Source organism: Gobius niger, assembly GCF_951799975.1.
Source record: "Gobius niger genome assembly, chromosome: 6".
In the NCBI taxonomy this organism is placed as follows: Eukaryota; Metazoa; Chordata; class Actinopteri; order Gobiiformes; family Gobiidae; genus Gobius; species Gobius niger.
The window spans coordinates 5,316,487-5,331,857 of NC_136857.1; the positions used below are offsets into that span (position 1 = coordinate 5,316,487).

General features: G+C 40.8%; 1 protein-coding gene across 1 annotated transcript; it reads left to right on the forward strand.

The window, feature by feature from the left end:
- Positions 1 to 565: 565 nt before the first annotated feature.
- ddx23 (DEAD (Asp-Glu-Ala-Asp) box polypeptide 23) lies at positions 566 to 14,747 on the forward strand. Its single transcript, XM_079558805.1, has 17 exons — positions 566 to 709; positions 1,643 to 1,809; positions 2,061 to 2,177; positions 3,143 to 3,233; positions 3,322 to 3,387; positions 3,492 to 3,630; positions 3,701 to 3,834; positions 5,243 to 5,355; positions 5,441 to 5,584; positions 6,749 to 6,974; positions 8,312 to 8,457; positions 8,542 to 8,719; positions 10,886 to 11,128; positions 11,203 to 11,354; positions 11,430 to 11,538; positions 11,617 to 11,791; positions 14,377 to 14,747. The coding sequence occupies exons 2-17, from the start codon at positions 1,643 to 1,645 to the stop codon at positions 14,598 to 14,600; spliced, it is 2,424 nt and encodes an 807-aa protein (XP_079414931.1). The 5' UTR covers positions 566 to 709; the 3' UTR covers positions 14,601 to 14,747.
- The last annotated feature ends 624 nt before the right edge of the window (positions 14,748 to 15,371 follow it).

Here is a 15,371-nt window from a genome sequence, read left to right on the forward strand (position 1 = left end):
ATAACTAAAAAATGAGTTCGGGAAATTCCACTGTTACCATGGAGATCCGCCATCTTTGCAGCTCCTAGCATACATTTCGCTAAAACAGTATAAAAAGTGGAGAAAAAAGCTGTGGAACAACTCCGTTTGCTGCTTATATATCTAACACATTGTGGTGTTCAAGTGTTAATGTGAACAATAACTCCAGTATTTTAACTTTTAAAATCTCCATTGGTTTACAATTGCTGCTAATCCCATAATGCTTAGTGATATGGCATCACATTCATCTCACTTTGCATATAAAGAGTCGATCATATATATTAGTTTCACATTTTTTAGTTGAATAACATGACGAACACCTGAACATTGGCTGCACAAAAACGTACTTTTTACCATCTGCTCGTGACTGACCTCTAGTGTTTAATATTGTTCAAAGCAGCGCGGAGATTTTCTTTTTATACAGGCACAGGCGCCACAGGAGCCAAACAGCGAGGTCCTAAAAAATATCGCAAAGCATGCTGGGAAATTTAGTTTGTAAGAAGACCTCAGTTTATGCATGTCCGGCACTACGTACTACACTTCCCACAAGCCCCTGCGCGCCGCGGACAGTATGCGATCTTCATGAATCGTAAACACATCGCATGAAGAAAGTGATTGAACTGAGACAATAAAGAAAGGATTGAGTTTTCTAACTTTAACAGACCTCGCATACATTTGCAGTTTGAAAAATGTAAGTTGCATTTGTTGGTTTGTCTTGAATCATTGCAGGTTTTAAATAGGGAAGCTAGCCGCGTTGCTAACATGTAAGCTAACATCACATTGCATTCATTTTGTCCGCTGTTACATTGTAATATTTGCGTTGTTGTTTGACTGTCAAAAGCCTTATCAGTATGTCAAGTCCGTTATAAGTAATATTTGATAACACTTAGTTTAATATGACGTAAAGAAGATCAATAATTAACCAATACAGGTATTATTTGTGTTGAGCTCGTGCATATTTGTGTATTAAACTTCTATGGAGTTTAACAGACGTGATAAACTATGGCATTATTGTTCACTCTTGGTGTGAAGAATGTGCCCCTCTTTTCTTATTTACATTTTGCACCAGTGTTAATTTCGTCGACTAAAATATTTAGTCTTAATTTTAGTCAAAGTGATATTTTTTCCTACTAAAATTGGACTAAAACTAAATTAAAAGTTTCTCATGAGACTAAAACTATGACTAAAATGTCCAGATATTTTAGTCGACTAAAATAAGACAAAAAAAAATGAAAAGGAGAGACTAAAATCATCCAAACTTCTATTGACCGTCTGAAAGAGCCTCATGTCATTTAAATTCACTGCCAAAGGATCAGCTCTGAGCTTTGTTCATGTGGAGCAGCTCCATGAAGCAGAGGAACAAGATTAAATATGATTATAATGAATATTATAAATGTAAAGTCGACTAAATTAGTCTTAATTTTAGTTGACTAAATTGACATGCAATTTTAGTCGACTAAAACTAGACTAAAATTGAAAAGTTTTTTTTGACTAAATCTCGACTAAAATTAAATTACATTTTAGTCAAAAGACTAAAACTAAAACAAACATATGTTGTCAAAATTAACACTGTTTTGCAAGATAACGGTAAACTGATGCTTATGTATTTTTCTTTTCTTTGTAGATGGCAGCAGATTCAAATGACAGAAAAGAGGCCGAGTCCTCCACGTCCAAAGATCGTGAGAGGAAACCACGCAGTCGGTCCAGAGATCGGGACCGAGATAGAAAAATGTCACCGACACGAAAGAGGCATCGGTCACGTGAGCGCAACCGGTCCAAATCTGCAGAGAGGTCTGTTTTACAATGTCACTCTCCTTGATGTCTCAGCTGTTCTGTCTGTTCCGTCTGACCCTGTCCTCTGCATCCTCTTTCTTTTATCTTTCTTTATTTCACTACATCCATTAATCTCCTTTGGTCTTCCTCCCACCTGTTCGGCATCCTTCTTCCACTCCTCTTCTGTTAGGGACCGCTCCAAACCATCCTGTACATTTTTGTTTCCCAGTTTTGTAACGTGATCTGATCTGTAACATTTGCGTTTCCAGAGATCGGCGCATGAAAGACAAAGACCGGGACAAGGATCGTGACCGCGACAAGGACCGAGACAGAGCTCGCAATGACAGAGAAAGAGACAGACGAGACAAAAATCGCAAAAAGTCCAGGTATGATGTGATTTATGTTTGGTACTGGTTTCAGATTCGGCTGTAGAATGGGATGATGCTCCTTTCTCAAAAGTTCGTACTGTTGTATTATTCACCACTGCTCCAAATTCTCAAGTTAGTGTGATAAGAACCAGTGGATGTTTTAACAGCTGATATTTTAAATGTTCAATACACAATGTATGATTCAGCGGTTTGAAATATACTGATGCTGCAGTATATTAACCTCTTAACTCCCGCCTGAACCGACAGCATTTTCTCCAGTTCAGCTTTACCCAAATCCTGTAGGCTTGTGTAACGCCTCATATGAAAGCTAAGACCTACAAAACTAAATTGATCTCACGTCATCAGATTTTTTTTCATCACTTTTTTTGTTGGGCAGTCATCTCATTTTTGTCAAATTTTCGTGACTTTCTTGTCACTTTTTCCTCAAATTATTCGCATTTTTTTGTCAAATTCTTATCACTTTTTCGTCAAATTTTTCTCACTTTTTTGTCAAATTTTTGTCCTTTTTTATCATTTTTTTGTACATTTTTTGTCACTTTATCGTCAATTTTTTCTCACTTTTTTCACATTTTCATCCTTGTTTTCGTCGCAGTTTTGTTGCTATTTTCACATCTTTTTTCCAGAAGCTTTTGGATTGGGGTAAAGCTGGTGAAAATGTGCTCGGTTCAGGTGGGAGTTAAGGGGTTAATTATGCATTAGTAGTGGCCAGCTTGTTCTACAGCTCCCCTATTTACTCTTTCAGTGTTTTTTTGGCCCTATCTTTCTCTATGGTGCCTTTAAATAACATAGAGAAACCATAAAGTGCATTTTTTTTTTTTTTTACAAATTATTGGCTGTTTCAAACAACAACAATTCTCACAAAAATCCACTTTAGTGTCAAGATCCACTATATTTAATCTGCACAGTAGTGATGCTTAAAATGATGGAGACTTGTTTTTGTACAACTTTGTTTCTATTTGCAGGAGTCTGTCCCCGAGATCAAAAGACCTCAAACTCAAGAAGGAAAAAGAGATAAAAAATGAGGAAGAAGAAGAGGATGCTAAAAAGAAGAAGGTTGATTGATTCAAGGATATTAGGCTCAGTAACTGCATAAATAATACTTCTCTTGGACACATTGTGAATCTGTTGTTTGTATATTCAGGTTCAACCGCTTTCTTTGGAAGAGCTTCTGGCAAAGAAAAAGGCAGAAGAAGAAGCAGAAGCAAAGGTAAATTAAAAAGTCCCATTTACTATTTAAGGTTGCACTTTTTTAATGTACTTATATCACTGTATCTTCAATGTTTCTACTATTGATGATTTCTGCTTGTACAGCCCAAGTTCTTGTCAAAAGCTGAACGCGAGGCCGAGGCAATAAAGCGTCGAGAGCAACAGACGGAAGAGAGAAAAAAGATGATCGATGATGAAAGAAAGAAGAGGAGGGTGTTTCAGGACATGGGGCGGAAAATGCTCGGTGTGTGTGGCCTGTTTTTCATCAGCTCTGTTTGATAATGTGTTTTTACTAACCACAATGTGTTCAACAGAGGATCCTCAGGAAAGAGAGCGGCGTGAGCGAAGGGAACGCATGGAGAGGGAGAACAACGGGAATGAGGAGGATGACGGACGACAGAAGCTCAGAGAGGAAAAGGATAAGGGCAAAGAACTGGTTGCCATTAAGGTATTGATATTGATAATGTGCTTAGATCACACGTAATAGTACGACAGTGTGGGATGAGATATTTGTGCAAAATTTAGGTAGTCATACAGATCATATTGAAAACTAGTTCCTGGTCTGCAGGAGAGTAGGGAAAGGTGTCTTTCTAAGGGGTATAACAACAGTCCGCAACATTGGTTGTACGTTTGAACCACTAAACTGGGTTACTAGGGGGGCATTTCTACAAACTGAGCTACTTCTGGATCGATATTTATGTGCTTTTAACCTTTTAACTCCCACTTGAATTGAGGCTTTAGGTTTGGCTTTACCCAAATCTTAAAGCTTCTTGAAACAAAGTGTCAAAATAGCAACGAAAACGAGGATGAAAATACAACAGAAAAAGCCACCAAAAAAAGCAACAACAGATAGGGCTGTGCAATTAATCAAAATTCGATTACGATTTCGATTATTACACTAGACGATCACAAAAATAGCATAATCAAGAACAAACGATTATTAAGGATGCCCTCCCGCTCGTCCATCCAAAGCGCAAAAAGTCCGTCATGCGCGGTTTGTGTGAGGCGTCTGATCAGCTGAAACACCAGCGCAGCCTGACAGAACTGAGAATAACATCGTACTAATGTTTTTTATACCTAACTCTTGAGATAACGCCACTGTTAAGAGCTCACCTTGTGCTGAAAGGAGAACAGCTGTTTAGAAGCCTCGATGCCTTTGCTCAGGCACTGGTTTTGTTTAGTAGAAAAGTCTAAAACTCTTCTTCAGGAGCAGATCAACGGAGCTCAAAGCAAACTCTTATTACTTCATGCCACTAAGATGATTCTTTCTATTCCCTTCGCATTTCACGAGCTAAAGGCTCAAGCTTTGGTTTGACATAAAAACATTAGCGCTGTGTGATGATGTCATCAAGCAGCGCAGCTCTGTTGGACAGGTGTGAGGGCTGGCCAGCAGGGGGCAGGTATCCCTCTAGGATTAGTTTAGAAACGTGAGCATATAAAAAAAAATGCTTTTATTGTCCAAAGAAAATGTAGTCCATAGTTGTTTTTTAAAATAATAATAAAAATGAATAAATAAAATAAAGTTTTTTTTTTTTTAAGGCAACAAATAATCGTTTGAATAATCGTGATTATTATTTTTTCTATTATCGAGCGGCCCTAACAACAGAGAAACAAAAAAACGTGCCGGAAAAGCAACAATAGCACAATAAAAAAGCAAAAACACAACTAAAGAGTGACAAAAACATCGCAAAATACAACAAGAAAGCAAAGAAAAAACGGGGTGAAGAAAGCAACGAAAAACTACATAATCAAGACAAAAACAAGGAACAAAAAAGTTACAATTTTTGATTTGGGTGAAGCTGAACTGGAGAAAATGAGCTGAGTAAGAAGCTGCATTTCTTACTCATTATTTACAGGAGCGTTATCTCGGTGGAATGAAAAAACGCCGGAGAACGCGCCACTTAAACGACAGAAAGTTTGTCTTTGAATGGGACGCTTCAGAGGACACATCCGTGGATTACAACCCAATGTGAGGGAACTGTTCAAATACAAGGACACTCCAGGTAATGCTGCTTAAGTTGATGTATTTCTGATACAAATATAATTTCCCACAGTTATAAAGAGAAGCATCAGGTGCAGTTGTACGGACGCGGCTTCATCGCTGGCATTGACTTGAAGCAACAGAAAAGAGATCAGTCCCGTTTCTATGGCGATCTGATGGAAAACAGGCGCACGATCGAGGAGAAGGAGCAAGAAGAGTAAGCTTGATCACTGATTTACTTATTTACATATTGTCAGGTCAGCACACACTACACGTAAACGATTTTATATAGAATGGGGGGTCCACACTACACAACTGGATTCAGTGCGATTTTCGAACGTCTGGGGGTTCACACTTACGACTGAGAATCGTAAGAGCGAACACACTACACGATTCTGACAAACAGCTGATGTTTTATAAGACAGCGCGTCTGTCCTCTCTACGGCTTCGAAAACTGACCCCAAATCCGCAAAGACAGGCCTGTGTTTGTGAGCGTGGGAAAACGTGTGTGTCCCGATTGGTCAACGGTGTCAACAATGTCACAACACCGCAGCGCTAGGCTAATGCTACTACGAAGCCTTCAACTTGGCTATAGTTCTGTCAAATGGAGATAAAAGTTGGCGACAGGAAGAAGCGGGACGTATTTCAGTGGATTTAATAAGAAAAGGAGAAGGGCGTCAACCTCAGGATGGAGGAGAAAGCGGAGGAGACGGAGGAGAAAGCGGGGAGAGGCTAGCCGCCGTTGGGGGCGAGGTGAAGCTAAACAGTTCGTCTCCAAACTCAGTAAGTGCCGCTAAACTCTGTTCGTGGTTGAAATGTACCTGGAAAAGGTGGTTGTCGTGAACTTTTGGTGATATAAAGTTGTGCTGTTTCGTGTGTGGGGCTGTGGCCATGAAATGAGTTGTTTGTGCCGCTGGTTTAACAGAGAAGTGGATAAAAAGGAGGCACGGCGGTGTTTTTTTGTCTTTATATCACTCTGTCATTCACATTTGGGACGGTAAAATCACCCACGTTTCTCTTGTGCGTCCAAAATCGGGCTTAAAAATCAAACATTTTTGATTTCCTACGACTGACGTCTAGTTGCGTCTTTCTGTCCCCCACACTACACGATTCCCCCACTACACGACCCGACTCCGTGTGACCGCCTTCGACTGGACGCAACTCGATTAGACTCGGCACGACTGAGAATTAGAGCGAAATCGGGCATAAAAGTCGTGTAGTGTTTGCTGAACTTAACTCAATGTGTGAACAGTGTTGGCGAAATCCACTATTTTGTTTGAAGTAGCTAACAACAACTACAGAGTATCAATCGCCACGACAACGGGAAAAGTAGTAGCTGCGGAACAAGTGCTCAACGCTAAACTTGTGTCCGTTTTTGCAGGACAAGGTTGAAGAAAATGCGCAAGAAGGAAGCCAAGCAGCGCTGGGACGACAGACACTGGTCACAGAAGAAGCTGGACGAGATGACGGACAGAGACTGGCGTATCTTCAGAGAGGACTACAGCATCACGACCAAAGGAGGCAAGATCCCCAACCCCATCCGCACCTGGAAGGAGTACGCCCTGCCCGCGCACATACTGGAGGTCATCGACAAATGCGGATATAAGGTTAGGACTCGAGAAATTCATGAGTGATTTATTAGTTTATGAAGAGTTAATTCACCTTTCAGTATTTTTGTGCTGCGTCTTCCTTTACTGTGGGTTCAAAAGTTCAAATCCACTTCGCGACTGTTTTTTGCACTATTCTTATTAAGGGTGTGGCAATATGGCAATTTTTTGTGTGTGGATATATTGCGATATTTTGCTGGACGATACGATACTATTTATTCTGATTTCGATACTTTTGATGACGTCATGCATAGAGGCCAACCATGATCAAGAATTCAGTCAGAATTCAGGCAGCCCCACAATTCTACCACTTTGACCAAACACTGTCACACAAATACAGTATATTACTTTTAAAATAGTTTATGTGTGTAAAGATGAATTTGGAGTTTATTTATTCCTTTTGAAACAGGACTGTGGTTTCTACTTTATTCAAATGTAAATGAAGTAGGGCTGTGCAATTAATCGAAATTCGATTACAATTTCGATTACAACAGTAAACGATTACAAAATTAGCATAATCGCAAAAAAACGATTATAATTGTTTTATTTATTTATTTATTTTCTTTATTTTTTTTTTATTTTTTATTTTTTTCTCTTTCCTTTTCTTTTCTTTTCTTTTTTTTGCTAAGCAGACTTGCGTTATTTCATGGCGCTCTGATTATTTTCCCTTCGCTTTTCCCGTGCCACGGCTCATGCTTTTGTCTGACATAAAAACAAACGGCGCTGTGTGATGATGTCATCAGGCCGCACTGCTCAGTTTACTTGTGCAGGTGTGAGGGCTGGCCAGCAGGGGGCAGGTGTGAAACAGGGACCTCTCTTTAATCAAGGCGTACTTGAAATCGTTTGTACTTTTATGACTGTCCAGAAAACTTAAAATATCATCATAGTGTTTTGATTAATAAATAAATAAAATAAAGATAGACTTTTTTTTAAAGGCAACAAATAATCGTTTGAATAATCGTGATTTCAATTATGACAAAAAGAATCGTGATTATTATTATTTCAATAATCGAGCAGCCCTAAAATGAAGTGATGTCACTAACAGATCAATAGACCCAGTGAGTAAGTCAGGGTTATTCATATATTTCAGAAAAAGGGTACAAAGCACATGGAAACAAATATATATGATGAATATGTAGTTAAAATAAAGGTTAGAAATGGCATGTTTCAAAAAATCGGGATGTTTTGTAGATTATTTTTGCACAATATATCGATAATCGTGAGCCGTGTATCATATCGAACCGTGAGGTACCCAGAGGTTCCCACCCTAATTCATATTCACATGACTGTGTACATTTACTACAATGAAACTAATACACTGTTGCTCTGAAACCCAGGATCCAACTCCTATCCAGAGGCAGGCCATTCCCATCGGACTCCAGAACAGAGACATCATCGGTGTGGCTGAGACTGGCAGCGGTAAAACGGCTGCTTTCCTCATCCCACTGCTCGTTTGGATCACAACTCTCCCCAAAATCGACAGGTTAAAAATCCCAGCATTTTGATTAATGTGTTCTTTCTTATTCATCACACTTTACGTCATTATCCTTTCTATGTGTTTCTGTAGGATTGAGGACTCTGATCAAGGTCCTTATGCCGTTATTCTGGCCCCCACTCGTGAGTTGGCTCAGCAGATCGAAGAGGAGACCATCAAGTTCGGGAAACCTCTGGGAATCCGCACCGTGGCAGTTATCGGTGGTATCTCCAGGGAGGACCAGGGCTTCCGCCTCAGGATGGGCTGTGAGGTGAGACTTCGTAGTAGATCTGTGGCGGGTGTGGTGGGTCAGATAAGTTGTTTATAGTTTTGTTTAATATAATAGGCTGAATTTGTGGTCGGAGATACGTAAGAAGGTAAACCACCGTGCCACTATGTCAGAATGAAGATGTCTGGATTTTCATTTTGGATATTTCTGATGAAAATCACCATCTAAGAGAGGGACGTCAGTTTTAGGGCTCTCAAAATGTCGCACCACTGCAAAGGTCCTAGGCTCAGTCAGGTGTGGCCTTTTCCTGTTCTCCCCATGTCAGCATAGGTTTCCCCATGTCAACATAGGTTTCCCCTACCACTTAAACATATACAATAGCGCCCCCCTCTGGCTTGTAGACACCCTGAAAGAGAACCTGAATTTTGTAAGACTTTTTTATTTTTTATTTGCCTTTTACCTTTTTACTTGCACAATTGGTTTATCATCTTGATACACTTGACCATGAATCTATAGCTTAAAGGAACAGGCCACCGTTTTTACATGCTGAGATATGTTCTTACCTTAGCTTTGACGAGTTCTTTAGGACCTGTCTGATCTTCACCCGTGTCTTCAATCACGTAAACACAGCGCAGACGGCGTTAGCATTTAGCCTCTCCCTCTCTCCACTATAGCTCCAAAACAGGTCAAGATAGAAGCCACCAAGCTCTTCCACGTTTTCCCTATTTAAATATGGTTACGTGAAGTGTTCCACTACAAAGTATAATTACACAAAATTAAACAATGTGGATTTTCTAAGCGGATAAAAGGGGGAACTATATTGTAAGGCGTAATAATACCAGGAGTAATTTGGCATCCGCACAGTAAAGTGAAGATTACTGCACAGATTTCGAACTACTCCTGCTATTATACAATATAGTTCCCCCTTTTATCCACTTAGAAAATCCACATTGTTTAATTTTGTGTAATTATACTTTGTAGTGAAACACTTCACGTAACCATATTTAAATAGGGAAAACGTGGAAGAGCTTGGTAGCTTCTATCTTGACCTGTTTTGGAGCTATAGAGGAGAGAGGGAGAGGCTAAATGCTAACGCCGTCTGCGCTGTGTTTACGTGACTGAAGGCACGGGGGAAGATCAGACAGGTCCTAAAGAACTCGTCAAAGCTCAGGTAAGAACATATCTCAGTATGTAAAAACGGTGGCCTATTCCTTTAACCGAGATTAGAGTAGTCATCTGGTGTAATGTAGCCTTTCTTCTATGGTGTCAGGGAAGGGAGTTACCAGCACTGGAGAACTGAACTAATGCTTAGAGCAAGTAAAAGCTAGTTAATTATACATTTATGAACTACTGGAATGATTGTTTTCCTCCGGGGAGGAGGTTGAAGCAGCTGGACCTGATATCTTCCCCACGTAGTCAACATTCCCCGGTCAAGGCCAAGTCACGGAGCTAAACCAGATACGGACTGAGGCGGCGCAATTACATTTATAAACACATTACTTTCAAGGACTATGCAAATAAGTGCACCCCCCCTAACCACGCCCCAATCCTTCTGCGTCTGTGTTCATGACCTTGTCTCAGCTCCCCCTGCCCTCCAGTCGACTACCCAAGAAAAAATTCCAACACATGACCTCGTGCACTGTGTATTACCCATGTCTTGATGTTTTTATGTACCGTCTGTACCGCCTTAACTTTACCCTGATACTTGTTTCACATATCTTCTTTTATAAGGCCTTGTGTGCGAAATGCGCTGTTTAAAAAACTTGCTTTGCCTTGTCAGCACTTTGTCCTGTACTTCCTGGATCATTGCGTCATCATTAAAGCACGAAACTGTCCTCCGCATTTTTAAAACCTATGATCCAACATTATATCGGTTCTGAGCCGTTCTGTGCTCAGTGTGTCCATCAGGCCGTGCTGAAGCTGGAAACAGTGCTGTAATATCAAAACTGAAAGTAGTTTAATGGGTTATTCCTACAGCTGCCAGCAGGAGGAGCCCCAGTCAAAGTCTTCTCAAGCTCTAGGCCTGTATTTCATTACCATTTAAAAGGATTAGGCGTAAAAAATATGTTTAAAGTCTATTTTTAAGCCTCATATGCCTCCTGTCCGTTTGTCCCAGGACGTATATCCCTATAGACACAATTATGTTTATCTTAGACCAAATACAACTCAACCGCCTGAATATTTTCTCCGTTTCCCTCCTGTCTCCAGATTGTGATCGCCACGCCGGGTCGTCTCATCGACGTGTTGGAGAATCGTTACCTCGTCCTGAGCCGGTGCACGTATGTGGTCCTGGATGAGGCCGACAGGATGATTGACATGGGCTTCGAACCCGACGTCCAGAAAATCCTGGAGTACATCCCGGTGACCAATCAGAAACCAGACACCGACGAAGCAGAGGACCCCGAAAAGATGATGCTGAACTTCGAGTCGGGGAAACACAAGTACAGACAGGTAAGAGTTTCCCGTTTGGCTGGGCAGTCGTCGTTATAGTTGAACTGATTGTGGATCGCATTTGTGTCTCGCAGACGGTCATGTTCACCGCCACCATGCCTCCCGCTGTGGAGAGGCTGGCGAGGAGCTACCTGCGGCGCCCTGCAGTGGTTTACATCGGGTCTGCAGGAAAACCCCACGAAAGGGTGGAACAAAAGGTCTTGCTCATGGGAGAGGGAGAGAAAAGGTAATGAATAAAGCTAAACAAAAATCATCTCAGCATCTGGAAGCTCTTTTAAACTGTGCTTCATTTACGTTACAGAAAGAAGTTGTTGGAAGTTTTGTCGCGTGGTTTCGAGCCTCCAATCATCATTTTCGTCAACCAAAAGAAAGGTTGCGATGTGCTGGCGAAGTCTCTGGAGAAGATGGGGGTAAGACATTTTCTTCAACGTTGTGTTTATTTCTAAAGGAGAAGTTTGTAATGACCCATTTCGTATTTCCTAACCTAGTACAACGCGTGTACGTTGCACGGCGGCAAAGGCCAGGAGCAGAGAGAGTTTGCTCTGTCCAATCTCAAAGCCGGAGCCAAAGACATCCTGGTGGCCACTGACGTCGCCGGTCGAGGTATCGATATCCATGACGTGTCGATGGTCCTCAACTACGACATGGCCAAGAATATCGAAGGTAAGTGTCATTGTTTCACATTCACGACAACAAATATTTACCGTAATATTAATAATACATTTAATTTACAGAGTATTTTTTATATAAATATCTGAAAGTGCAACAAATTACAAAAAATATTACTATTTAAAATGGGATTTAAAAAGTCTTAAGCCCCTTCCTTAAAGACTCCAGGGCTTGTGGAGGGTGTCCCACAATGTAGGAGCAGCTGCTTGAAACCTTCTCTCTCACATTGTCCACCGATTTACACTTAAAGGAATAGGCCACCGTTTTTACATACTAAGATATGTTCTTAGCTCACTTTAGTCGAGTTAATATATCCCCGTCTGGTCTTTGTCCGCGCGCTCTGTCACGCAAACGGAGCACATACGCAGCCTCTCCCACATGTCACATAGCTCCGAAAAAGCTCACGATAGAAGCTACCAAGCTCTTCCACGTGTTCCCTATTTAAATAAAGTTACGTGAAGTGTTTTCATGCGAAGTATATTTACCCAGAAATGTAGCATGTCGATTTTATAAGCAGATAAAAAGGGGGACTATATTGTGAGGCGTAATGATACGAGGAGCACAGCGTCCGCGTAGTAACTCCTAAAGACTTCCCCCGCTCACTTCCGTCAATAACCTTTAGGAGTTACTGCGCGGACGTTTTACTCCTCGTATCATTACGCCTCACAATATAGTCCCCCTTTTTATCTGCTCATAAAATCGACATGCTACATTTCTGGGTAAATATACTTCGCATGAAAACACTTCACGTAACTTTATTTAAATAGGGAACACGTGGAAGAGCTTGGTAGCTTCTATCGTGAGCTTTTTCGGAGCTATGTGACATGTGGGAGAGGCTGCGTATGTGCTCCGTTTGCGTGACAGAGCGCACGGACAAAGACCAGACGGGGATATATTAACACGTCTAAAGTGAGGTAAGAACATATCTTAGTATGTAAAAACGGTGGCCTATTCCTTTAAATTAGTAACTAGTAATTTGAGTCACTCAAAATGACATCCACATTTACAATGGGAAAATCATTAGCAACAACAAAGAAGAAGTTTGCTACTTGCCTATTTCTGCTATTGGGGTTAGACACCAAAATGACTTGTCTAGGATCAATAATAAAGGATTAATGGGCATTAATAAGGATCTCGCCACCCTCTTAGACGCCATCTTGAAAATTAGACCTTTCCAGTGGTCAGAGTTTGGTGGACTTTTAGTATGTTAAAGGAATAGGCCACCGTTTTTACATACTGAGATATGTTCTTACCTTAGCTTTGACGGGTTCTTTAGGACCTGTCTGATCTTCACCCGTGCCTTCAGTCACGTAAACACAGCGCAGACGGCGTTAGCATTTAGCCTCTCCCCCTCTCCTCTATAGCTCCAAAACAGGTCAAGATAGAAGCTACCAAGCTCTTCCACGTTTTCCCTATTTAAATATGGTTACGTGAAGTGTTCCACTACAAAGTATAATTACACAAAATTAAACAATGTGGATTTTCTAAGCGGATAAAAGGGGGAACTATATTGTAAATCCGCGCAGTAATCTTCACTTTACCAGGTGGTAATGTTGCAAATTCACAGGTACAAAGAAAATCAAATAAAAGATACTAATAATAAATGGTCCAACATCGTGATGACTGGTTGCCAGATCTTGAAATAAGCTGCATATCGTATCCAATTTTCTCCAGATGTAGCACATTTCCCAAATCTTTTAGCCACATTTCAACGTCAGGCCCCAAGATGATTTTGAGAAATATTATTTTGCAGATAAGAGAGCAAATACCTGTTAAAGTTGTCTCAAAATGTGAGAAATAGTGTCAGTATTATAAAAATGTCCTGTCAGAACATCCCGCTTGGTCATATATAATGTTGAACAGTGATTCTCTACTGGTGGGTCGAGACCCAAAAGTGGGTCACAAAACCATTTTGAGTGGGTCTCGAGTCTATAAGGAACTTTTCTTCAATATTTTCCATCTGAATCTGCATGGAAACACTAACTGTGTCTGTTATAATGAATGTTATTGGGTTGGTTTGATCATTATTTCAGTGTTAAAGGGTTACAGGTACTGCTTGTTCAACAAAGACGTGTGTGGAAAATACATTATTTTATACGATATACAGTTTTATTTGGGTCCTCGGCTTGTCATCCGAGGGTAATGGTGGGTCCCAAAGCCCTGCCACTTGGGAACCACTGATGTAAAACACTGGTGTTTGCAGAAAATCGTTCTTTACTTTAGGCTACAACGTTAAGGTCCGGCCCTTGGGTGTTTAGGCAATGATGCAAATCGGCCTCCGCGACACAAGCTTGCCTACCCCTGTTCCCCCTGTACACATTCATATCACTTGTACCTCATATTTATTTCCAAATCAGCCACACCAAACAAAACTAAATGGAGTACATGGAACTGTTCGACCAATAACCTTATTGAGGAAGTCAAAACTACTTCACCAAAACGGCTGTAATTTATGGCAGTGAACAAAAAGATGTGATAATGTTCCCCGATAGACATTTGACACATGTATCAGAAACATTTGGATAAATCTAATGTCTGACCATTGTTCCAAATCTAACATTTCTGTGCGACCTCTGCAGATTACATCCATCGTATCGGTCGTACTGGTCGTGCCGGTAAGAGCGGTGTTGCCATGACGTTCCTCACCAAAGAAGACGCCGCTGTTTTCTACGACCTCAAACAGGCCATTCTGGAGAGTCCCGTGTCCACCTGCCCCCCGGAGCTCACCAACCACCCGGACGCCCAACACAAGCCCGGCACCATCCTCACCAAGAAGAGGCGAGAAGAGACGATATTCGCCTGATTCCCTTTGTCATTCTTTTTATTTCATTTTTACAGTGTGGAAAGGTCACTTATGTTGCCAGCGGCGTCTGCTGTTGTGACAAACAGGACTTGATATCAACAAACTAAATGCAACTTGAAATCAGTGTTGGCTTAAAATAAAAAGTAGAGGAACTAGACACTGATTACGTTTCAGTCTAGCACAAAGAATTACTTGATCAGTGGCTTATTCGATAATAACAAACCAATGGAGATGTTAAAGAGCTCAAATACAGGAGTTACTGTCCACATAAAAGCATTTGGACAAAGTGGTCGCTGAATCAGTTGTTCCACAGCTCTGAACCTCATTTTGGCTCATGTAAACTGAAATTAACTTTGCCCACAACAAACATGGCGGCTTCAGTCTAACTTTTAATGGCAAAGTTATCTCAATATCTCTCTGTTTAAATCTACGGTAAGATATCTGTTTAGTATTGATATTTCACTGGTTTCAAGTCCCTGTGGTTTTGTTGCCACAGCTGTTAGTTTGCAAAACAGGCTCACGTCAAGTCCCGCTGTTTGTCATTCGAAGACTTGTTTGACTTGTAACAGGGAAACCTTTTCACAACAGCAGTGGTTTAATGTGTAGCCTCATTTTAAAATATACAATATGTACTTGTAAATGCAAGAGACTTACCTTTTGTAAATTTTCTGTGTCCGTGAAGTCGCCCTGAAATCGTGATGATTTTTTTTAGTTTGAGACCAATATAGAATCAAACATCTTTGTAATATTGGTGAATGCAGTAAAAAAGAA

What these genes read in the sequence shown, in the direction of transcription:
- ddx23 (XM_079558805.1), top strand. Translation starts at nt 1,643, where the DNA reads ATGGCAGCAGATTCAAATGACAGAAAAGAGGCCGAGTCCTCCACGTCC. An exon ending in ACTCTCCCCAAAATCGACAG is followed by an intron (nt 8,458 to 8,541) that starts GTTAAAAATCCC and finishes GTGTTTCTGTAG; the next exon opens with GATTGAGGACTCTGATCAAG. An exon ending in GCCTCAGGATGGGCTGTGAG is followed by an intron (nt 8,720 to 10,885) that starts GTGAGACTTCGT and finishes TCCTGTCTCCAG; the next exon opens with ATTGTGATCGCCACGCCGGG.